The following is a 24,844-nucleotide window of genomic DNA, read 5'->3' on the forward strand; positions in this document are numbered from 1 at the left end:
CCATCCATCCATCCATCATCCATCCATCCATCCATCCATCCATCCATCATCCATCATCCATCCATCCATCATCCATCCATCATCCATCCATCATCCATCATCCATCCATCCATCATCCATCATCCATCCATCCATCATCCATCATCCATCCATCATCCATCCATCCATCATCCATCCATCCTCATCCGTCCATCCATCCATCATCCATCCATCATCCATCCATCCATCATCCTCCATCCATCATCCGTCCATCCATCCATCATCCATCCTCATCCATCCATCCATCATCCATCCATCATCCATCCATCCATCCTTCATCCATCCATCATCCATCCATCATCCATCCATCCATCCATCATCCATCCATCCATCCATCATCCATCCATCCATCCATCCATCCATCCATCATCCATCCATCATCCATCCATCATCCATCCATGCACAGTCACTGGAAGAGTCAGGGAATTTAAAATTCAACTCCTCACCCCAAGATCTCAGGTAGAAATTTGATTTTTATTACTTTTGACTCTTAGCTTGGTTTAAAAAAGAAAAAAATCTTGTTTTCAACAGGCAGTTGATGCCTCCACCAGCTTTTCCTGTCACTGGAATGAAATCGGAATCGGAAGAAAGAAAAGGTGCGGGGTCTTTGCCAGGCAGCCATGGTGAGTTTTATTTCCCAAACACCCTCCCAAGTCCACTTTCCTCTCCCAAATGGTGCTGCTTTTAACACTTGCCCAAATGGATGGGATTTTTTGGCTGTTGGGTGTTGAAGTGCAAAGCAGGTGATGCTGCACTGCTCTAAAATAAATCACTGGTGCTTGCTGTGGTTATGCACAAAGGTGGCTTCTCAAAGCTTTAATAAATATCTGTGGGAAATGAGGGAGTTTGATTAAATGAGGGACTAAAAAACAGGGAAATTTGACCCATCAGACAGCACAGAATGTGATGGGTGTTGACTTTCATTTTACAACGTGGCTTCTTAAAACTTTATAATACTGTATGAAATAGGGTTATCGTGAGCACTCAAAACGGAATTTGCCATCACAGCACAGACATGGTGGGTTGTTGTGCTTGCTTTTAACAACAGTGTTCTAAAGCTTTAATTAACTATCTGTATGAAATGAGGAGAGTTTGATTAACAGGGGACTAAAACAGGGAATTTGGCCCATCAGACAGCACAGAATGTGGTGGGTTGTTTTGTAGCTTTGCTTTTTATACACAAGGTGCTTCTTAAAGCTTTAATAATATCTGTATGAAATGAGGGAGTTTATAATGGGACTAAAACCAGGGAAATTTGGCCCATCAGATAGCACAGAATGTGTGGGTTGTTTTGTGCTTTGCTTTTTATACACAGAGTGTTTCTAAAGCTTTAATAATATCTGTATGAAATGAGGGAGTTTGATTAATGAGGGACTAAAACCAGGGAAATTTGGCCCATCAGATAGCACAGAATGTGATGGGTTGTTTTTGGCTTTGCATTTTTATACACAGAGTGGTTTCTTAAAGCTTTAATAAATATCTGTATGAAATGAGGAAGTTTGATTAATGAGGGATAAAACAGGGAAATTTGGCCCATCAGAAGCACAGAATGTGGTGGGTTGTTTTTGGCTTTGCATTTTTATACACAGAGATGGTTTCTTAAAGCTTTAATAATATCTGTATGAAATGAGGAAAGTTTGATTAGATGAAACAGGGACTAAAACCAGGGAAATTTGGCCCATCAGACAGCACAGAACATGGTGGGGTTGTTTTCTGGCTTTGCATTTTTATACACACAGGTTGCTTCTTAAAACTTTAATAAATATCTGTGTGAAATGAGTGAGTTTGATTAAGAGGGACTAAAAACAGGGAGATTTGGCCCATCAGGCAGCACAGAATGTGGTGGGGTTGTTTTGTGGTTTTGCATTGTTATGCACACAGGTGGCTTCTCAAAGCTTTAAATAATATCTGTATGAAATGAGGGAGTTTAGTCAAGTGAGGGACTAAAACCAGGGAAATTTGGCCCATCAGACAGCACAGAATGTGTGATGGGGTTTTTTCTGGCTTTGCATTTTTATACACAGAGATGGTTTCTCAAAGCCTTAATAAATACCTGTATGAAATGAGGGAGAGTTTGATTAAATGAGGGACTAAAAAACAGGGAAATTTGACCCATCAGACAGCACAGAATGTGATGGGGTTGTTTTGTAGCTTTGGTTTTTTTACACACAGGTTGCTTCTTAAAGCTTTAATAAATATCTGTATGAAATGAGTAGAGTTTGATTAACAGGGACTAAAAACAGGGAGATTTGGCCCATCAGGCAGCACAGAATGTGGTGGGGTTGTTTTGTAGCTTTGCATTGTGAGCAGCTGCCTCAGAGGCTGCTCGGGTGGGGATTTACACACATTTACACACTTACACCCATTTACACACACACCCATTGACACCCACTTACACCCATTTACACACATTGACACCCACTTACACACATTGACACCCATTTACACCCATTTACACGCATTGACACCCACTTACACCCATTGACACCCACTTACACCCACTTACACACATTTACACCCACTTACACCCATTTACACACACACCCACTTACACCCACTTACACCCATTTACACACATTTACACCCATTTACACCCACTTACACCCACTTACACCCACTTACACCCACTTACACCCACTTACACCCATTTACACCCATTTACACCCACTTACACACATTGACACCCACTTACACCCATTTACACACACTTACACCCATTTACACACATTGACACCCACTTACACACATTTACACCCATTTACACCCACTTACACCCATTCCTGGCTGCAGACAGCAGCAGTGCTCCAGGATTCCACCTTTGCTGTCACCCAGCAGGGTTTGAAGCTGTCAGCCCTGCAGCTCAGTGCCCTCAGCCCTGCAGGGCCATCACCAGCCTGGTTCAACCTTAGTTCTTCCGCAGTCCTGCTCCCCGACACTGCTCTCCTGTTTAGCTTCCTTTTGAGCAAAATTTCTGCTTTCCTTTACGTGTTGATCTCTTTAAATCGGTGAAATTGCCCTCCCTGAGAGCCATTTGCTAACTTGACCTTTTCTGTGTGTTTCTTTCTTGTTTCTGTGTTCTCTTACATGGTTCTGATGGATCACATGGCTGTTGCTGGTGCTGTTTCGTGTGGCCTTCGACCTTGGATGACCATTGGCCTTGTGACCTCAAAATGGTGTCCAACTAACAATTTACAATTAACATCTTTTTTTATTATGATTAACTCGTTTCGGGGCATTTTATCTCTTTTGATTTGTTTTGTTTTTTTTTTGTTTTTTTTTTTTCCTTCTTGGGGGTGCTGGTGGGGGGGTTTGTTTTGTTTTCCCTTCCTAGATCATCAAGCCAAGAAGATGAAAACTGCAGAGAAGGGCTTTGGATTAGTGGCCTATGCTGGAGATTCTTCAGATGAAGAGGAGGAACACGGTGGCCATAAAAACGCAAGTACTTTTTCACAGGGCTGGAGTTTGGGGTACCAGTACCCATCCTCACAACAACGAGCTAAACAACAGATGCCTTTCTGGATGGCACCATAAAAACAAAAAAAAACAAAACAAAAAAACTGCACAAGAGTTTTCATTCATCTGGTTTTCTCCCCCCCTCTAGCAATAATGCATGTATATTCCAGAATGAACTTGGCAAAGAGGTGTTGTTTTTACATTCGCAGAAAAGGCAATTTCCCCTTGGAAGGGCTCCATTGTTTTTTAAAGAAATCTTCATTTTTGGCAGTGTATTTGTCAATTTTAAAAAGGAGTATTTGGAGCAGCATCCTGACTGGCCTAGTCCCTTGTAAAGAGGAACCAGGGAAGCCTCTTGGGCCACATTTTCAGTTCCTCCCAGATAAAGGGAAGAGTCAGTGCCACTGACTTCACTTTGCGTTTTTGGAGTGCTCTGCTGGTGACTCAGCCTCAATTTTGGATTTTCACCAGAGGGAAGAAACACCCAACAGTCATGAAAAACTTGAGCATCACGTTTGGAAAACTCTTGGTTTTATTTCAGACATCTCCTGTAACTCAGCTTGGTTTTATTTTGAAATGTGACTTTACCAATCCCGCAAGTTCTCATTGTGGCCAGATGTTGGGCTGGGGGATGCTCAGGTTTTTGGATAGGTCCACTTTGCTCCAGGTGGACTTGGCACTGTAGCCCTAGTGCTGAATTGTTTCCAGGACTCCAACTCAGCAGGAATTCCTTTTCCAGAGGCTCAGCCCCATCTCCTCCCTCACTCACCGGATTCCACCAGAGCCAGAAGGTTCCACAGTGGTTTCCCAAAGGGCAGCAGCTCCTGCCTCACGTGCAGAACCTGGGAATGAGTTTTTGGACTTGTTTTTGGACTGTTTTGGACACGAACTGAGTGGGGTGGGCTGCTGCAGCCAGAACTCCTGCATGGAGCAGTGACACAGGGACTGCTCCAAGGCAGCTTTTGGGACAGGAGTTTTGAGAAGGGGCTGTGTCACTGCTGCAGCCAGGGATGCCTCACCTGTACAAACCTCGGCTTCCCCATGTGTTGTAAATAATTAGAACCATACTTTCATTATAAATAAATGTATAAATATTCTGCTTCCTGCTGCTGATTTGGGCGGGGTTTGGAACTTGTGATAAGGGTGTGGGGGGATGTGGGGCTGGGGGAGCCCTGGGGCTGTGGGGAAGTTCTGGGGCTGGGGGAGCCCTCGGGGATGGGATTTGGGGTTGGGGGTCCCCAAGGATTGGGGGGTCCCTGAGATTTGGGGCCTGTGATAAGGGTAGGGGGGATGCGGGGCTGGGGGAGCCCTGGGGCTGTGGGGAAGTTCTGGGGCTGGGGGAACCCTCAGGGCTGGGAGGGGGTTCGGGGTCCCCAAGGATCAGGGGATCCCCGAGATTTGGGGCCTGTGATAAGGGTAGGGGGGATGCGGGGCTGGGGGAGCCCTCAGGGCTGGGAGGGGGTTCGGGGTCCCCAAGGATCAGGGGATCCCTGAGATTTGGAGCCTGTGATAAGGGTAGGGGGGATGCGGGGCTGGGGGAGCCCTCAGGGCTGGGAGGGGGTTCAGGGTTAGGGGTCCCCAAGGATCGGGGGGTCCCTGAGATTTGGGGCCTGTGATAAGGGTAGGGGGGATGCGGGGCTGGGGGAGCCCTCAGGGCTGGGAGAGGGTTCGGGGTCCCCAAGGATCAGGGGATCACCAGAGGTGGAGGGGCTGGGGGGGAACTGAGGGGACCTGGGGCTGGAGAGGGGGTCCAGGGTTGGGGGTCCCCAAGGATCAGGGGGTCCCTGAGATTTGAGTCTGTGACAAGGGTAGGGGGGATGCGGGGCTGGGGAGCCCTCAGGGCTGGGAGGGGGTTCGGGATCCCCAAGGATCAGGGGATCACCAGAGGGGCTGGGCTGGGGGGGAATGAGGGGCTGAGGGACCTGGGGCTGGAGAGGGGCTCCAGGGTTGGGTCCCCAAGGACTGGGGGGTCCCTGAGATTTGGGGCCTGTGATAAGGGTAGGGGGGATGCAGGGCTGGGGGAGCCCTTGGGCACGGGAGAAGGTTCGGGGTCCCCAAGGATCAGGGGATCACCAGAGGTGGAGGGGCTGGGGGGGAACTGAGAGGCTGAGGGGATCTGGGGCTGGAGAGAGGGTCTAGGATTGGGGGTCCCCAAGGATCAGGGGATCCCCGAGATTTGGGGCCTGTGATAAGGGTAGGGGGGATGCGGGGCTGGGGGAGCCCTCAGGGCTGGGGAGATTCGGGGTCCCCAAGGATCGGGGGATCCCGGAGGTGGAGGAGTGGGGGGGAACTGAGGGGACCTGGGGCTGGAGAGGGGGTCCGGGTTGGGGGTCCAAGGATCGGGGATCCCGAGATTTGGGGCCTGTGATAGGTAGGGGGATGCGGGCTGGGGGAGCCTCAGGGCTGGAGGGGTCGGGTCCAAGGATCAGGGGATCGCCGGAGTGAGGGGCTTGGAGGGGGGGTCGGGCTGAGGGAACCCAGGGTGAGGGACCTGGGCTGGAAGGGTTCGGGCGGGGAGACTGGGTGCTGGGGATGTGGGGATGGGGGAGGAAGTGCAGGGTGGGAGGCGACCCCGGAGCTGACAGAGACCCCGAGATCGGGGAGGGGAGTCCCGGGCCTGCGGGTCCCGAGGGCAGTGCCATGTCCCGTTGTGTCCTCGCCGAGTCCCCGCCGTATCCCGTCCTGTCCCGTTGCGTACCCGCTTTGTCCCATCCTGTCCCTTTGTATCCCCGTTGTGTTCCCCGTTCTGTTCCCGTCCTGTCCCCGCCGAGCCGCCGTCGGGCCCCGCCCGCTGCGCTCCCCGGCCGGGGCGGGCCCGGGCGGGCGCTGAGGCGGAGGAGCCGCCGCCATTTCGGTGTCGCTGCGAGCGGGGCCGGGGCAGCGCTCAGGGAGCGGCGATGGATCCCGCAGCCCGCCCGGGCGGCGGCGGCGCCCCGGGGCAGTCCCGCGAGTACAAACTGGTCATGCTGGGCGCGGGAGGCGTCGGCAAGAGCGGTGAGTGCGGGGCTGCGGCCGCCGCCGGCCCCGGAACCCGGCGGGGCCGGGAGGAGCCGCGTTCGCTGAGCGGAGCCCCGTTCTGGGCGCGGTGCCGCCGCTCCCGAGGTGTCCCGGCCCATCGCGGGGTGTCCCTATCGGGCTGTCCCGGCCCCTCCTGAGGTGTCCCGGCCCATTCCCGACCCTCCCGGGCTGTCCCCGATGTGGTGTCCCGACCCCTCCCGAGGGTCCCGGCCCCTCTTGGAACATCACGGCTTCTCCATCCCGAGATGTCCCGACCTCTCCCGAGGTCGCCCTGCCCATCCCGAGCTGTCCCTGCCAGGCTGTCCCGGTCCCTCCCGAGGTGTCCCGGCCCATCCCGAGGTGTCCGAGCCCTTCCCGAGGTGTCCCGGCCCCTCCCGAGGTGTCCCGCTCATCGCCTTCCGCCTCCGGCCGCGTCCCGGAGCCGGTCCCGCCTTTGGCCACGGGCGGAGCATCCCCGGGCCGAGGGCAGCGCCGCGCTCGGTGTGGGCCGTGCTCGGTTTGGGTGTGTGCGATAACGATGTGATGATCTGGGGAGTTGCTCAGTTGTTCCCTGGTTTCTGCTTCCAGCCATGACCATGCAGTTCATCAGTCACCGCTTCCCAGAGGATCACGATCCCACCATCGGTGAGGAAAATCTCTTTTCTCTTCATTCATTCCCTTGGCAGGTCAAGCTGTAACAGTCAATGGCTTTAAAGCCTTCAATTCAAAGATATTTGTAAATCTGCCTGTGGATTGATCTGGGATCATTCATCAACAGGAGCATTCCCAGCAGGTCAGGGAGGGCTGCAGGCAGTGCTGACCCTCTGCAGGGCTGTGCCCAGCCCTGGCACCCTCAGCACAGCAGGGACAGGGAGCTCCTGCAGGGTGACAAAGGTGCTGAAGGGCCTGGAGGGTCCCTGCCCAGGAGAGGCTGAGGGAGCTGGGGCTGCTCAGCCTGGAGAGGAGCCCCGGGGAGAGGGAGCTCAGCCCTGGGGGTGCCTGGGTGTCCCCAGATGTCCCTGGCTGTCTCTGAGTGTCCCTGTCTGTCCCTGGGTGTTCCCAGGTGTCCCTGGGTGTCTCCGGGTGCTCCTGACTGTCTCCAGGTGTCCCTGTGTCAGTCCCTGGCTGTCTCTGAGTGTCCCCAGGTGTCCCTGTCTGTCCCTGGGTGTCCATGGTTGTCCCTGGGGGTCTCTGGGTGTCCCTGTCTGTCCGTGAATGTCCCTGAATGTCTCTGAGTGTTCCTGGCTGACCCCAGGTGTCCTGTGTGTGTCCCTGGGTGTCTCTGAATGTACCTGAGTTTCCCTATCTGTCCCAGTCTGTCCCAGTGTCTGTCCCAGTGTCTGTCCCAGTGTCTGTCCCAGTGTCTGTCCCAGTCATCCAGTCTGTCCCTTTGTCTGTCCCTGTGTCTGTCCCTGTCTGTCCCAGTGTCTGTCCCAGTGTCTGTCCCAGTGTCTGTCCCAGTGTCTGTCCCAGTCTGTCCCAGTCTGTCCCTGTGTCTGTCCCAGTCTGTCCCAGTCTGTCCCAGTGTCTGTCCCAGTGTCTGTCCCAGTGTCTGTCCCTGTGTCTGTCCCAGTGTCTATCCCAGTCTTCCCAGTGTCTGTCCCAGTGTCTGTCCCAGTGTCTATCCCAGTCTATCCCAGTGTCTGCCTGTGTCTGTCCCAGTCTGTCCTGTGTCTGTCCCAGTCTGTCCCTGTGTCTGTCCCTATGTCTGTCCAGTGCCTGTCCCTATGTCTGTCCCAGTGCCTGTCCTAGTCTGTCCAGTCTGTCCCTGTCTGTCCCAGTGTCTGTCCCAGTCTGTCCCAGTCTGTCCCAGTCTGTCCCTGTGTCTGTCCCAGTCTGTCCCAGTGTCTGTCCCAGTCTGTCCCAGTCCATCCCAGTGAGCAGAGGTCAGGGCAGCCCCAGGCTCTGCTCCAGGCCCAGCAATGGCCCCAGAGCCACGGGCAGGGCCTGAGCCCAGGAGCTGCCCCTGCCCAGGAGGCAGAACTGCTGCCCTGGGCAGTGCCAGCCCTGAGCAGAGCCCAGAGAGGCTGTGGGGGCTCCGTGCCTGGGGACCCCAGACCCACCTGGAGCAGCCCTGAGCCCTGGGGTGTCCCTGTTTGGGGACCCCAGACCCACCTGGAGCAGCCCTGAGCCCTGGGGTGTCCCTGTTTGGGGACCCCAGACCCACCTGGAGCAGCCCTGAGCCCTGGGGTGTCCCTGTTTGGGGACCCCAGACCCACCTGGGGCCGCCCTGCGCCCTGGGGTGTCCCTGTTTGGGGACCCCAGACCCACCTGGAGCAGCCCTGAGCCCTGGGGTGTCCCTGTTTGGGGACCCCAGACCCACCTGGAGCAGCCCTGAGCCCTGGGGTGTCCCTGTTTGGGGACCCCAGACCCACCTGGAGCAGCCCTGAGCCCTGGGGTGTCCCTGCCTGGGTACCCCAGACCCACCTGTCCCCATCCTGTGCCCTGGGGTGTCCCTGTTTGGGGACCCCAGACCCACCTGGTCCCATCCTGAGCCCTGGGGTGTCCCTGTTTGGGGACCCCAGACCCACCTGGGGCAGCCCTGTGCCCTGGGGTGTCCCTGCCTGGGTACCCCAGACCCACCTGGAGCAGCCCTGAGCCCTGGGGTGTCCCTGTTTGGGTACCCCAGACCCACCTGGCCCCATCCTGGGCCCTGGGGTGTCCCTGTTTGGGGACCCCAGACCCACCTGGCGCAGCCCTGTGCCCTGGGGTGTCCCTGTTTGGGGACCCCAGACCCACCTGGAGCAGCCCTGAGCCCTGGGGTGTCCCTGTTTGGGGACCCCAGACCCACCTGGCCCCATCCTGTGCCCTGGGGTGTCCCTGCCTGGGATCTGCTGTGGCCCCTTCCCACCTGAGCCCTCTCTGTGTTTCTGTGATTTGAGAGTTCTGAGAGTGGGGTGTGAATCCTGAGTTTCAGCCCTTTCATATTTCCCATCCATCCATCCATCCAGGGCATGCCCTGTGTGTGTTGGCAGGCAGGCTCTGCAAGTGCTGCTCAGCCATTTTGGGTTCTCTGTTCACAAAATCCAGACTTTGTGCTGTGATCAGCTCTTTGCTGTTCACTTGTCAGGACAAATTGTTCTCTGTGTTTGAGAAATTGGGAGGGGTGGAACAACTCTGGTGCTGTCGAAGCTCAGCAGCATCTCCAGGAGAAGAGAGAAATATTTAAATTTATCTGGTATTCCAACCTGAACCAAACCAGTGGAGGGAAAAAAGTCAAATTCTTGCTGAGAATGCGTTCTTAAAGTGTAGCAGTGCTGACTGAGAGGGACAGAATATTTGTGTGTTTATATATTTATAGACAGATCATTTTTATATGGTGTTAATAATAAGTAATATTTACATATATAATATATATAATATACATATATAATATATATACACAACTAAATATTATATATATGTAAATTTGTATATGTATTCTATTCTATTCTATTATACTATATTATATTCTATGATATTCTATGATATGATATGATATGATATTAATTATATTATATTATATTATATTATATTATATTATATTATATTATATTATATTATATTATATTATATATAATGTAATATAATATATACATATATAATAAAAATATATAAAATAAAAATATATAATGTATATTATAAAATATATATTATATAATTTTATATCAATATATATGAAATAATATAAATAATAATATGATAATATAAAATAACAAAATAAAATTATATATATACATGTATAAACACATATATACACATATTATATATATTATAATATGTAGATATAATATATATAATATGTATATATTATATATAATATTATATTATATATGTAAATATATATTTACCTGTATAATATATATGTAATATTAACATATGCAATATATAATATAGTATTTATATATATTATATATAATATATTATTACGTATAAATATTTATAATATTATTTTCATTTATTTATAATATTATTTTATATATAATATATAATATATTTATATATAGATATAATTTGTAATATATTTATTAATATAATGTAATATAATATAATATAATATAATATAATATAATATAATATAATATAATATAATATAATATAATATAATATATTTGTCTAAAATATAAATACATTTACATGTGTAATGTTTCATATATTTTGCTGATATATATTATAATTCTAAGAAATCAGCACTTGGTGAGCAGTTCTTCCCTTGAATCCCAGATATTTTCTGGCTTTGAGGAAAACAAAGTGTTCATCCTCTGTGTTTTCCACCGAGGTGACCAAAATGAATTTCTGGGCTGTGTGCTCACGATTTGTGCACATGAAATGTTAAACCACACCAGAAAAAAATCGAAATTTCACTTGATTTAATGGAAACAGAGCTGAGGCTGAGGCAGTGCAGTGCTCCTGGAAGGTTCTGGGCGAGCATTTCCTTTGGGAGCTGATGAATTTTGTGCTTTTATCCCAATTTTTTGGGGATGCAGAGGACGCCTATAAAATCCGGATCCGCATCGATGACGAGCCGGCCAACCTGGACATTCTGGACACAGCAGGGCAGGTACGTGAGCACCTAAAGAAGATCAACAAAATCATAAAAAACATGAAACATCCATGACCTAAACTTCCTTCTCTTTCAGTAATTCCAAGAAAATAACCTCTTGTTATCATCAACTTTAAAAAGTGTTTTTTCAACATTAAAAAATACTCCTCAATTTACCTGTTCACTTCCAACCGTCAATAAAAGAAAACCAATTTTTACAACGATAAAAATAACAAATTATGATTACAACCAGAATGAGCTTGCTAACTATAACAAACCAAAACTTTGCAATTAGCTATTTACCTTTAAAAAAAGATTACCTTAATTAAGCTCTACAAAATTCAAAATATTTATAGAATACATTATTAAATTATTGACGTGTTTATTCATTATCGAAGTCACAAATTGTTACAAACAAAATTCCACACCTGGAACAGCCCAGCTACCCTGAATGACATAAAATCAGCAGGATGGCTTCTGAGGTAGTGTTGGAAACAGAAAAAGTTGAATAAAAAGCAAAATAACAAAGCTCTTGCAGAGAAAAACCAAGCCAGGGGAAAGAGGTTCTTGCTCCTGCTGAAACAGCCCACAAAAGGGATTATTTGCTTTTTTCTCTTGTTTTTTTTAGTGAATTATGTAGGTGGCAGCCCCAGGTCTGAGGTGAAGTCCCAAAGGTTCTATGAGGTGTCTTTGTACCAAATTGAGGAGAGAAACTTCTGGGCTTTTTGCTATTTAAACAAATAATAATGGACATCACTCCAAAGGTCCTTTGTACCAAATTGAGGAGAGAAACTTCTGGGCTTTTTTCCTTTTTAAGCAAAGAATAATTGAAGTTACTCCAAAGGTCCTATGGTGTGTCTTTCTACCAAAGAGGGAGAGAAACTTCTTTTTCCTTTTTAAGCAGACAAAAAATAATTGAAGATGTCACTGCAAAGGTTCTATGAGGTGTCTTTGTACCAAATTGGGAGAGAAACTTCTGGACCTTTTTCCTTTTTAAGCAGACAAATAATAATTGAAGTAATTCCAAAGGTCCTAAGAGGTGTCTTTGTACCAAATTGAGGAGAGGAACTTCTGAGCTTTTTGCTCAGAAGTCATTCCATCACATCCCTACAATCCCATTTCTAATTGAAAATTTGAAAACACCAACTCAAATACCACAGGAGCTGCATGGAAATAAAATACCATTGGATCTGTATGGACCTAAAATGCCATTTTGTGTTTGCAGGCAGAGTTTACCCCACAAAATACCCCAGAAATGGGATTATTTCCTTAATGTTTTTCTTTTTTTAGTGAATTATCTAGGTGGGACCTCCAATCATGCAGCCCCAGGTCTGAGGTGAAGTCCCAAAGATTCTATGAGGTGTCTTTGTACCAAATTGAGGAGAGAAACTTCTGGGCTTTTTTCCTTTTTAAGCAAAGAATAATTGAAGTTACTCCATAGGTCCTATGGTGTGTCTTTCTATCAAAGAGGGAGAGAAACTTCTTTTTCCTTTTTAAGCAGACAAATAATAATTGAAGATGTCACTCCAAACATTCTATGAGGTGTCTTTGTACCAAATTGAGGAGAGAAAGCTCTGGGCTTTTTGCCTTTTTAAGCAAAGAATAATTGAAGAAATCATTCCATCAACAGGGAGCACATCCCTACAATCCCATTTCTAATTGAAAATTCGAAAACACCAACTCAAATACCACAGGAGCTGTATGGAAATAAAATACCACTGGATCTGTATGGACCTAAAATGCCATTTTTTATTTGCAGGCAGAGTTTACCCCACAAAACACCCCAGAAATGGGATTATTTCCTTAGTGTTTTTCTTTTTTTAGTGAATTATCTAGGTGGGACCTCCAATGAGGCAGCCCCAGGTCTGAGGTGAAGTCCCAAAGGTTCTATGAGGTGTCTTTGTACCAAATTGGGAGAGAAACTTCTGTGTTTTTTCTTTTTTAAGCAATGAGTAATGGACATCGCTCCAAAGGTCCTAAGAGGTGTCTTTGTACCAAATTGAGGAGAGAAACTTCTGGGCTTTTTTCCTTTTTAAGCAAAGAATAATTGAAGTTACTCCAAAGGTCCTATGGTGTGTCTTTCTATCAAAGAGGGAGAGAAACTTCTTTTTCCTTTTTAAGCAGACAAAAAATAATTGAAGATGTCACTGCAAAGGTTCTATGAGGTGTCTTTGTACCAAATTGAGGAGAGAAACTTCTGGACCTTTTTCCTTTTTAAGCAGACAAATAATAATTGAAGTAATTCCAAAGGTCCTAAGAGGTGTCTTTGTACCAAATTGAGGAGAGAAAGCTCTGGGCTTTTTGCTCAGAAGTCATTCCATCACATCCCTACAATCCCATTTCTAATTGAAAATTTGCAAACACCAACTCAAATACCACAGGAGCTGCATGGAAATAAAATACCATTGGATCTGTATGGACCTAAAATGCCATTTTTTATTTGCAGGCAGAGTTCACCCCACAAAAGGGATTATTTCCTTTTTTATCTTCTTTTTCTAGTGAATTACCTGGGTGGGACCTCTTGGCTTCTGTCCAATTGGGCAGCCCCAGGTCTGAGGTGAAGTCCCAAAGATTCTAAGAGGTGTCTTTGTACCAAATTGAGGAGAGAGAGCTCTGGGCTTTTTGCCTTTTTAAGCAAAGAATAATTGAAGATGTCATGCAAGGTCTAGAGGTCTTCCCAATGAGAAGAAGCTCGCTTTGCAAAGTCTTCCATAATCTACAATCATTTTAATGAAATTCGAAAACACCAACTCAAATACCACAGGAGCTGTATGGAAATAAAATACCCCTGGATCTGTATGGAGCTAAAATGCCATTTTTCCTTACAGGCCGAGTTCACAGCCATGAGGGACCAGTACATGAGGGCGGGGGAAGGTTTCATCATCTGCTACTCCATCACGGACCGGCGCAGCTTCCACGAGGTGCGCGAGTTCAAGCAGCTCATCTACCGCGTGCGCCGCACCGACGACACGCCCGTGGTGCTGGTGGGCAACAAGTCCGACCTGAGCCAGCTGCGCCAGGTGAGGGCCCTCCCGAGGGGCTGCTGATACTGGGGAATGTGGGGGGACAAGGGGGGCTTGGCCTCTCCTGGGTGTTTGTCTTCGTAGTGGGAGCGGTGCTGGATTCGTGTGAAATGAGATGGGAAATAGCAATCCCAGAAACAAAGTGTGTTCCTTGTTGGGAGCCTGGTTACTGAGAATTTCTATGCATTTGACCTGAAGCCTTCCAAAATTAAATGATAAAACTGAGATTAGGAGTGTATAGTTTGAATAGAAGTGTGTAATATCACATGGTGGAAAACTTAGAGTTTAAGAGAAACAAAGTCTGTTCCTTGTTGGGAGCCTGGTTACTGAGAATTTTAGACTTTTTGTCTAGAGAACAAGAGAACACTGCATTTGACCTGAAGCCTTCCAAAATTAAATGATAAAACTGAATTAGGAGTGTATAGTTTGAATAGAAGTGTGTAATATCATATGGTAAAGAACTCAGAGTTTAAGAGAAACAAAGTGTGTTCCTTGTTGGGAGCCTGGTTACTGAGAATTTTGGACTTTCTGTGCTCATAGAACAAGGAACATTGCATTTGACCTGAAGCCTTCCAAAATTAAATGATAAAACTGAATTAGGAGTGTGTAGTTTGAATAGAAGTGTGTAATATCATATGGTAAAGAACTCAGAGTTTAAGAGAGACAAAGTCTGTTGGAACCCTGGTTACTGAGAATTTTGGACTTTCTGTGCATTTGACCTGAAGCCTTCCAAAATTAAATGATAAAATTGAATTAGGAGTGTATAGTTTGAATAGAAGTGTGTAATATCACATGGTAAAGAACTCAGAGTTTAAGAGAAACAAGTTGTCCCTTGTGGAGCCTGGTTATGAGAATTTAGACTTTTGTCCAGAACAAGGAACATTGCATTTGACCTGAAGACTTCCAAAATTAAATGATAAAACTGAATTAGGAGTGTGTAGTTTAAATAGAAGTGTGTAATATCATATGGTGGAAAACTTAGGGTTTAAGTTTTAGAGAAACAAAGTCTTTGACTGTATAGAATTGATTTCTGTAACAGGACATGATTGCTGAAGCCTCAATAATGATAACTAATGAGTGTGTATTAAAAAGTAAATTTTGTAATAGTAGAGAAACAAAGGTGCGTGGGACTGTTGAAATTGCTTTTGTACGAAGAACATGCATTTGACTAACCAAAATTAAATAAATGAATGGATGGTATTGAATAGATTGTAATTCATAATGGTAAAGAATCAAGGGTTTTAGAGAGAAAAGCTGTTGGAACCCTGGTTACTGAAATATTGGACTACTGTGCAATTGACCTGAAGCCTTCCAAAATTAAATGATAAAACTGAGATTAGGAGTGTATAGTTTAAATAGAAGTGTTTAATACCACATGGTGGAAAACTTAAGAGTTTAAGAGAAAAAAACTTCAAAAGTTTTTCTTTTAAACTTAGAGTTTAAAAGGAAAAAAGAGAACACTGCATTTGACCTGAGGCCATTCCAAAATTGAATGATAGAAGTTGCATGAGTGTGCAGTTTGAATAGAAGGCTGTAATACCACATGGTAAAGAACTCAGTTTAAGTTTAAGAAAAACAAAATCTGTTGGAACCCTGACCAGGATGTGCACTCATTTCTAGGTCTCCAAGAAGAAAGGCTCTGCCTTGGCACAGGAAATCTTTGGATCTGGGTGGAAATGTTCTGTGTTAGGGCTTGGAGTGTCCACACAGAGGGACAGAGAGCAAACAGGGAAAGGAAAAGAAATAAATGGCTGGGGTTTGGCTTCCCTGACCAGGTTGTGCACTCATTTTCCAGGTGTGCACTCATTTCCAGGTGTGCACTCATTTCCAGGTGTCAAAGGAGGAAGGCTCTGCCTTTGGATTTGGGAGGAATCGATCTGTGCTTGGAGCACAAACCAGGGAAAAGCAAAGGAATAAATTGCTGGGGTTTGGCTTCCCTGACCAGGGTGTGCACTCATTTTCCAGGTGTGCACTCATTTTCCAGGTGTGCACTCATTTTCCAGGTGTCCAAGAAGAAAGGCTCTGCCTTGGCACAGGAAACCTTTGGATCTGGGTGGAAATGTTCTGTGTTAGGGCTTGGAGTGTCCACACACAGGGACAGAGAGCAAACAGGGAAAGGAGAAGAAATAAATTGCTGGAATTTGACTGCCTGACCAGGGTGTGCACTCATTTTCCAGGTGTGCACTATTTAGGTGTGCACTCATTTCTTCAGTTGAAGAACACTCATTTCCGAGTGTCCGAGAAGAAAGGCTCTCCATTGCACAGGAAAACTTGATTTGGGGGGAATCAAGCTGTAGCCTGGAAGCAACCAGGAATTGGAAAAGGATAAATGGCTGGGATTTGGTTCCCTGACCAGGTGTGCACTCATTTCTAGGTTCCAAGAAGAAGGGCTCTGCCTTAGCACAGGAAACCTTTGGATTGGGTGGAATTTCGTGTGGCTTGGAGTCCAACAGAGGAACAGAGAGCAAACAGGGAAAGGAATGAATAAATTTCGGGTTTGGCTTCTTGATTCAGGTGTGCACTCATTTTCCAGGTGTCAAAGGAGGAAAATTCTGCCTTTGGATTTGGGTGGAATTGATCTGTGCTTGGAGCACAAACCAGGGAAAAGCAAAGGAATAAATGGCTGAAGTTTGGCTTCCCTGATCAGGTTGTGCACTCATTTCCAGGTGTCCAAGGAGGAAGGCTCTGCCTTAACAAGGGAAACCTTTGGATCTGGGTGGAATCCATCTGTGCCTGGAGCCCAAACCAGGGAAAAGCAAAGGAATAAATTGCTGGGGTTTGGCTCCCTGAGCAGGCAGTGTCCTATTTTCCAGGTGTCCAAGGAGGAAGGCTCTGCCTTAGCACAGGTGGAATCGATCCTTTGGATCTGGGTGGAATCAATCTGTGCTTGGAGCACAAACCAGAGAAAAGCAAAGGAATAAATCCTGGGTTTGGCTTCCCTGATCAGGTTGTGCACTCATTTTCCAGGTGTGCACTCATTTTCCAGGTGTCCAAAGGAGCGAGGTTCTGCCTTTGGGTCTGGGTGGAATCGATCTGTGCCTGGAGCCCAAACCAGGGAAAAGCAAAGGAATAAACTCTGTGTTTCACTCCCTGAGCAGGCTGTGGTGCTGTTTTGCAGGTGTCCAAGGAGGGAGGCTCTGCCTTAGCATGGGTGGAATCAATGCTCTGGAAACCTTTGGATCTGGGTGGAATCGATCTGTGCTTGGAGCCCAAACCAGCAAAAAGCAAAGGAATAAATCCTGGTTTTGGCTCCCTGAGCAGGCAGTGGTGCTGTTTTGCAGGTGTCCAAGGAGGGAGGCTCTGCCTTTGGGTCTGGGTGGAATCAATCTGTGCCCAGAGCACAAACCAGCAAAAAGCAAAGGAATAAATGCTGGTTTTGGCTGGCTGAGCAGGCAGTGGTGCTGTTTTGCAGGTGTCCAAGGAGGAGGGCTCTGCCCTGGCCAGGGAGTTCAGCTGCCCCTTCTTCGAGACGTCGGCCGCCTTCCGCTACTACATCGACGACGTGTTCCACGCGCTGGTGCGCGAGATCCGCCGCAAGGACCGGGAGGCCGCCGCCGCCATGGAGAGGAAATCCAAGCCCAAGAGCAGCGTCTGGAAAAGGCTCAAGTCCCCCTTCAGGAGGAAGAAGGATTCGGTCACTTGAGCAGCGAATTCCTCTGCAGAGCAGGACAGAAGCTGTGACCTTTTGCAGCCACGGGAGCTCGGTGACACCGCTGAGGGGACGTGGGACACCTGAGGGGTTGTGAGGGAGGGAACGCCCGCCCTGCCCGTTGTGTGTGTTTAGAACCATTCCTGCCTTGATCCTGGGTGCTGAACTTCTCACCCAGCACCAGTTGTGTTTGTTTGTTGTCATTTTATTTCACTGCACCCACCAGGTCACCAAAGGCCGTGGGTTGGTGGCCCTGCAATTTGGTTTGTGCTTGGTCACAGCAGAGGAGCTGCCTTGGAGGTCACCAAATTCCTTTTGGGACAGATTTCTTTCCAGCAAAATGGACGTGGAATCCTTGTGTGATCAGTGCTGCAGGTGGGAATTCAACAAACCAGAATAATCCCAGAATCATTTCATCTGGAAAGATCCCTGGGATCAGTGAGCCAGCACCCCCCTGTCAGCACAGCCAGGCCCTCAGACAGCTCCAGGTGGGTTGGTGGCCCTGCCCTTTGGTTTGTGCTTGGTCACAGCAGAGGAGCTGAACTGAAACATTGCTGGAATTGGATCCAGCCTGGCTGAATCTGGGGTTTTTCCTGGTGGAAAAGAGGATTTTGCTGCTCCCCACAGTGTGAGGGGCTGAGCAAAGGGTCGTGGCCTTGGAGGTCACCGAATTCCTTTTGGGACAGATTTCTTTCCAGCAAAATGGAATCTCTGTGTGCAACTTCACCCCAGTGATCAGTGCTGTGGGTGGGAATTCAGCAAACCAGAATAATCCCAGAATCGTTCCAGATGGAAATATCCCTGGGGTCAGTGAGCCAGCAGCACCCTGTCAGCACAGCCAGGCCCTCAGACAGCCCAGGTGGGTTGGTGGCCCTGCCCTTTGGTTTGTGCTTGGTCACAGCAGAGGAGCTGAACTGTGCAAAACATGGCTGGGGTTGGACCCAGCCTGGCTGAATCTGGGGTTTTCCTGGTGGAAAAGAGGATTTTGCTGCTCCCCACAGTGTGAGAGGCTGAGCAGTGTCATGGCCTTGGAGGCCACCAGATTTCTTTTGGGACAGATTTCTTTCCAGCAAAATGGAATCTCTGTGTGCAACTTCACCCCAGTGATCAGTGCTGTAGGTGGGATGTCACAAACCAGAATAATCCCAGAATCATTTCATCTGGAAAGGTCCCTGTCAGCACAGCCAGGCCCTCAGACAGCCCAGGTGGGTTGGTGGCCCTGCCCTTTGGTTTGTGCTTGGTCACAGCAGAGGAGCTGAACTGAAACATTGCTGGAATTGGATCCAGCCTGGCTGAATCTGGGGTTTTCCTGGTGGAAAAGAGGATTTTGCTGCTCCCCACAATGACAGCCCACAGTGTGAGAGGCTGAGCAAAGTCATGGCCTTGGAGGTCACTGAATTTCTTTTGGGACAGATTTCTTTCCAGCAAAATGGAATCTTTGTGTGCAACTTCACCCCAGTGATCAGTGCTGCAGGTGGATGTCACAAACCAGAATAATCCCAGAATCGTTTAATCTGGAAATATCCTGGGATCAGTGAGCCAGCACCCCCTGTCAGCATAGCCAGGCCCTCAGACACCCAGGGACAGCGAGAGCCGGGCAGGGACCAGACCCTGGGAAGCTCAGCAAGAGGGGCTGATGCTCTCAAGATTGATTTTGATGCTCTAAAGATGGATTGGATCATCTAAAGATTGATTTTGATTCTCTAAAGATGGATTTGATGCTCTCATAAAGAAGGAATTTGATGCTCTTAAGAGATTTGATTCTCTAAAGATTGATGCTGATAAAGAAGGATTTTGCTGATCTTAAGAAGGATTTGATGCTCTAAAGATTGATTTTGATGCTCTAAAGAAGGAATTTGATGCTCTAAAGAAGAATTTTGATGCTCTAAAGATTGATTTTAATGCTCTAAAGAATGATTTTGATGCTCTAAAGAAGGATTTTGATGCTCTTAAGAAGGATTTGATGCTCTAAAGGATTTTGATGCTCTAAAGAAGAATTTTGGTGCTCTAAAGAATGGTTTTGATGCTCTAAAGAAGGAATTTGATGCTATAAAGAAGGGTTTGATGCTCTGAAGAAAGATTTGATGCTCTAAACAAGGATTTGATGCTCTTAAGAATCATTTTGATGCTCTAAAGGATGATTTTGATGTTCTAAAGAGGGATTTTGATGCTCTAAAGAAGGATTTGATAATCTAAAGATGGATTTTGATTCTCTAAAGAACGATTTTGATGCTCTAAAGAGGGATTTTGCTGATCTTAAGAAGGATTTTGATGCTCTAAAGTTTGATTTTGATGCTCTAAAGAAGCATTTTGATGCTCTAAAGAAGGATTTGATGTTCTAAAGAATGATTTTGATGCTCTAAAAATTGATTTGATGCTCTAAAGATTGATTTTGATGCTCATAAAGAAGGATTTTGCTGATCTTAAGAAGGATTTGATGCTCTAAAGGATGATTTTGATGCTCTAAAAATTGATTTTGATGCTCTAAAATTTGATTTTGATGCTCTAAAGAAGGATTTTGCTGATCTTTAAAAGGATTTGATGCTCTTAAGAATCATTTTGATGCTCTAAAAGATTGATTTTGATGCTCTAAAGAAGGATTTTGATGCTCCAAAGAAGAATTTTGATCCTCTAAAGAAGGATTTGATGTTCTAAAGAAAGATTTTGACACTCTAAAGATGGATTTTGGTGCTGTAAAGGAAGATTTAATACTCAAAAGAAGGATTTTATGTTCTAAAGATTGATTTTGATGCTCTAAAAAAGGAATTTGATGCTCCAAAATTTGATTTTCAGGGTGTCAGGAGCTCCACACCTGCCCTGGTTCTGGTGGATTTTTCGGCAATTTTGGGAGCAGATCCTGGGCCCTCACTTGGATTTTGCTGTTTAATAATCAAAATTAACACTGGGTCACTCAGATGTGGATAAACGAAATTTCTGTGAGGAAAATTCCGAGAAAAACTCCGGAAAATTCTCTGGAATCCTTCATTGGGAGAGTGAAAAAGCTGATTGTACTTAATAAAACTGAAAAAGGCTTGGTAAAATAAATATTTAAAAAAAATATATATCTATATGTAAAAAATTGTTATTCCCTAAAAAATCCTGTGCCTGTTGGTTTGGAGAATTATTTTCTATGTGGAAAACTTCAACAGAAGGGAAGAGTGGCGGGGAAAATTTGATATTTGCTTTGTGATTGAGCTGAATATTTCAATTTATTTCCATTTATTTCCATTTATTTCCATTTATTTTCCATCTCCTGCCTGCTCTGCTGCCCTGGCAGCAACCACAGAGTCCAAAAATTGGTTTAGAAAATTCAGATTGAAGCAAAAAAACGCCTGAAGGAAAATTCAGAATTTCTGACTCCTGTGCGAGCAGCCAGCAGCGATTTTCTCATTTTTTGGATTAAAATCTGCCTAAAATTCAAATAAAAAGCCAAAAACTGGAGGGAGAGGAGGAGGAATCACCCCAAAAAATGGAATTTTGTGCCTTAGCTGAGTCCTGCAGTGCCGTTCACTAAAATTCTAGAATTCATAGAATTCACAATTTTTTCCTTTAGAACAGCAGCCAGCACTTTTTGTGGTTTTATTTTTATTTTTATTTTTAATTTTTTTTTACACAGTGTTATTCAAAGAGTTTTATTTTTTGGCATGTATGAGTTTGTACACAGAGCAATGGCTTTATTTGACACAATATAAATAATTTTTAATACAAATTTTTGTGTTGTCTCAGTTTGTGGTGGGGTTGCTCAAAGAGGAAAATTCATTGTAAAATTTGGGGGGAAAAAATGAGATTTAAGTGGTGCAAAACCTAAAAATTCACTGAGTTTGGTGCTAAATTGTTGAAATTTGAATATTTTCCACCTGAATTTTATTTGTGGTGATTTTCCAAGGAAATAATTTGTCGGATTTTGCCTTTTTCTGACCCAAAGATGGGAAAACTGAGAGGAATTTGAAAAACTTTTATTCCATTTTAATCTCATGTGAAAGGTGGGACAATACAAATATGAAATTAAATTTTATATTTAATTTAATTAAATAAATTTAATTAAATAATTAAATATTAAAATTGACACCATCACAATCAAAACCAATTAATTAAAATTCATTAGAAGTGTTTCTTAATCTATCACCTTTAACTACTCTATATTAAAAGTTAAAACCAATAATTAAAATTATCTCACAATCCATCTTCCATAATTCTATTTTTCTGAAATTATCTATTCTTATTTACAAAACTATCCTTTGATTTCTAATTCCATTTTTCTCTCAATGTCTGTCTTATTCTATAAAATTTATAAATCAACATTTCTTATTTCCAATTTTACATACAAATAACATATAAATACATAAAAATACCAAATTGATAAACCTTCAGTCAGGCTTTAAAAATTCTCTTTTTCTGAAATAATTCTCCTCCAGAGTGGGAAAAATGTTTGAGTTATTTAGAATATTTTATCAAAAAATAAATATACACACATTTTATATATATATAAAATATATATATATATTTTTATATTTATATATATATACTTATATTTATATATACACATTTTAATATTTATATATACACATTTTAAAGCATTATGTATAAATTATCTACATTTTAATATTTTATATATACACATGATATAAAGACACATAATTTTTTAATATTATACATTGTATATACATTATATGCATAAACACTTTTAAAAATATCTCTATATACACATTATTATTGTAACATATATTTGTAATATTATAATATAATATAATATAATATAATATAATATAATATATATATTAAATTTATAAATGGTGTTTATTTACATATCTATATAATCTATAGTACATAAATATATAAATTTTGTATATATATAAAAATATAAAATATATGCACATTATATATATTATATTACATTATATTATATTACATTATATTATATTATATTACATTACATTACATTACATTACATTATATTATATTATATTTTACATTATATTATATTACATTATATTATATTATATTACATTACATTACATTACATTACATTATATATACACAAATATGTTACAATAATAATGTGCATACACATTTTTATATTTAAAACATAAATTATGTGGGATTTTTCTGCTTGGTAAAAACATTTCCTTGTTTGGGGTGGGTTTATCCTTTGCTCTAAGCCATAAAACCTTTATTAAATAACATAAAATAATAAAAATTTAATAAATAAATAAATAAATAAAATCCCTTTTGGCTCTTGGTTATCCAGCCAGATTGGCTCAGCAATTCTTTATTCTATATTATATATATATATATATTTCTATATATATTTTAGATAGATAGATGTAAATATATATATAATATAATATAATATAATATAATATAATATAATATAATATAATATAATATAATATAATATAATATAATATAATATAATATAATAATATATTTTTTTAAATATATATCTCTTTTTAATTTCTATTTCATTTTCAGGTTCCACATTCAGAGCACACACATCTGTGAGATTTTCAGAGCCCACAAACCCATTTATTTCTCTTTTCACCCCTTGTCCAACCCATTCTGTTCACGCTTTTTAATTTGCTTTTTTCCCTCTTTTTATGATGCAAATCCTTTGGTTTGAAAGGAGGGATCCAGCAGAGAAGGGTGAAGAGAAATTCCCTGGCAGTTCTGCCTCCAAAACTCCGATTATTCCCTGATAAAAACTCGATTTGGGGTTGGAAATGGCTGGAAGGGATGGAGCGTCCTGGTCAGTGGTGAAACCCCAAAACTCCTAAAAAAAATATCCCAAAACTCTTAAAAAAAAAATCCCAAAATTCTAAAAAAGAAAATCCAAAACTCTAAAAATGAAAATAGTAAAACTTTGGAGTGGTTTGGGTTAAAATAGAATTTAAAACTCATCCAGTGCCATGGCAGGGACCCTTTGCACCATCCCAGCCCTGTCCAGCCTGGCCCTGGGCACTGCCAGGGATGCAGGGCACACAGCTTCTCTGGAAATCTGTTTAATGAATTTAATCCCAAATGTCCAAATTACTCAGGAGTTCAGCTCCAGTTTGCAGTTCTCATCCCCAGTTCAGGTGCAAGGGATTTTTTGGGCAATGTTTCATCAGAACCATGGAATGGTTTGGGTTAAATAGATTAAACTCATCAGTGCAAGACAAGGAATTTCACATCCAGGTGATAATGCAACGGCTGGGACTGCGAACGCACAGATTCTGGAAAATCTGATTTATGTGTTATCAAGTATCCACGTTAGTCGGAGTTCACTCTTTAGCTTCACCTGCCAGTTTGGTGCAAGGATTTTGAGCAATGGAGGTTTGGTAATAGACCAAACTCTCAGTGCACAGACAATTCACACCCATGATCAAACTGTCGCCTGCCAGGATCAGGACGCACAGCTGCTTGGAATCTTTAATATTTATCCAAATGTCCATACTTAGCTCAGAGTTTCGTCCATTTCAGCTTTCATCCCCAGTTTAGGTCAAGGGGATTTTTGGGCAATGTTCTCATAGAACAAATGGTTTGGGTTGAAAGAGATCCAAAAACTCAGGGACCCTTTCCACCATCCCAGGGTGCTCCAAAGTGTCCAACCTGGCCTTGGGCACTCCCAGAAACAGCCACAGATTGCCTGGAAAATCTGTTTTAATGTGTTTAATCCAAGTATCCACAGTTAGCTCAGGAGTTCCAGTTCCATTTTCAGCTTCTCACCTGCCCAGTTTGGGTACAAGGGGATTTCTGGGCAATGGAATGGTTTGGGTTTAAATAGACCCAAAAATTATCCAGTCCCAAGAGACAAACATCTTCCACCATCCCAGCTGATCCAACCCTGTTCCAGCACTCCAGGGATGCAGGGCAGCCACAGCTTCTCTGGAAATCTGGTTTAATGAATTTAATCCCAAATGTCCAAAGATTTCTGAGTTCAGGACTTTGAGCTCCTCACTCCCCCATTTTAGGTGCAAGGGGATTTTTGGGCACTGAGCTCATAAAACCATGGAATGGTTTGGGTTGAAAGAGATCCAAAAACTCATCTCTGGGAAATCTGATTTAATGAATTTAATCCCAAATTTCCAAAGGTTTCTGAGCTCAGCAGTTTCAGCTCCTCACCCCCCGGTTTGGGGGTTTTTGGGCGATGTTCCCAAAAATTGCCCAAATCATTTGGGTCTG

At 44.2% G+C, this 24,844-nt stretch overlaps 2 protein-coding genes across 6 annotated transcripts in view; both read left to right on the top strand.

Moving 5' to 3' along the window:
- The window catches only part of KHDC4 (KH domain containing 4, pre-mRNA splicing factor), a 34,067-nt gene extending 29,478 nt beyond the window's left edge, over nucleotides 1–4,589 (top strand). For all 4 annotated transcript variants that reach the window (XR_010442767.1, XM_064732492.1, XM_064732493.1 and 1 more), the window contains exons 13-14: nucleotides 571–662; nucleotides 3,371–4,589. Coding sequence is in view for 3 of the 4 variants with exons in the window: in XM_064732492.1 (XP_064588562.1) it covers nucleotides 571–662; nucleotides 3,371–3,570 (292 nt within the window). In the remaining variant the exon portion in view is untranslated. The remainder of the gene's footprint in view (nucleotides 1–570; nucleotides 663–3,370) is intronic.
- A 1,730-nt stretch (nucleotides 4,590–6,319) lies between these two features.
- On the top strand, nucleotides 6,320–19,402 carry RIT1 (Ras like without CAAX 1). 2 transcript variants are annotated; one of them, XR_010442782.1, is made up of 6 exons: nucleotides 6,320–6,486; nucleotides 7,078–7,134; nucleotides 10,956–11,029; nucleotides 13,840–14,031; nucleotides 17,447–17,922; nucleotides 18,172–19,402. XR_010442782.1 is itself a non-coding variant. In XM_064732637.1 (5 exons), exons 1-5 carry the CDS (start codon nucleotides 6,390–6,392, stop codon nucleotides 17,675–17,677), a joined length of 651 nt encoding a protein of 216 aa, XP_064588707.1. In that variant the 5' UTR covers nucleotides 6,320–6,389; the 3' UTR covers nucleotides 17,678–17,969. The 2 variants fall into 2 exon arrangements, 1 of the variants encoding a protein (XP_064588707.1); XM_064732637.1 differs by lacking the exon at nucleotides 18,172–19,402 and having other exon boundaries at nucleotides 17,447–17,969.
- The last annotated feature ends 5,442 nt before the right edge of the window (nucleotides 19,403–24,844 follow it).

Source organism: Zonotrichia leucophrys, chromosome 25, assembly GCF_028769735.1.
Source record: "Zonotrichia leucophrys gambelii isolate GWCS_2022_RI chromosome 25, RI_Zleu_2.0, whole genome shotgun sequence".
In the NCBI taxonomy this organism is placed as follows: Eukaryota; Metazoa; Chordata; class Aves; order Passeriformes; family Passerellidae; genus Zonotrichia; species Zonotrichia leucophrys.

What these genes read in the sequence shown, in the direction of transcription:
- RIT1 (XM_064732637.1), top strand. Translation starts at nt 6,390, where the DNA reads ATGGATCCCGCAGCCCGCCCGGGCGGCGGCGGCGCCCCGGGGCAGTCC. An exon ending in TTCTGGACACAGCAGGGCAG is followed by an intron (nt 11,030 to 13,839) that starts GTACGTGAGCAC and finishes TTTTCCTTACAG; the next exon opens with GCCGAGTTCACAGCCATGAG. An exon ending in ACCTGAGCCAGCTGCGCCAG is followed by an intron (nt 14,032 to 17,446) that starts GTGAGGGCCCTC and finishes GCTGTTTTGCAG; the next exon opens with GTGTCCAAGGAGGAGGGCTC.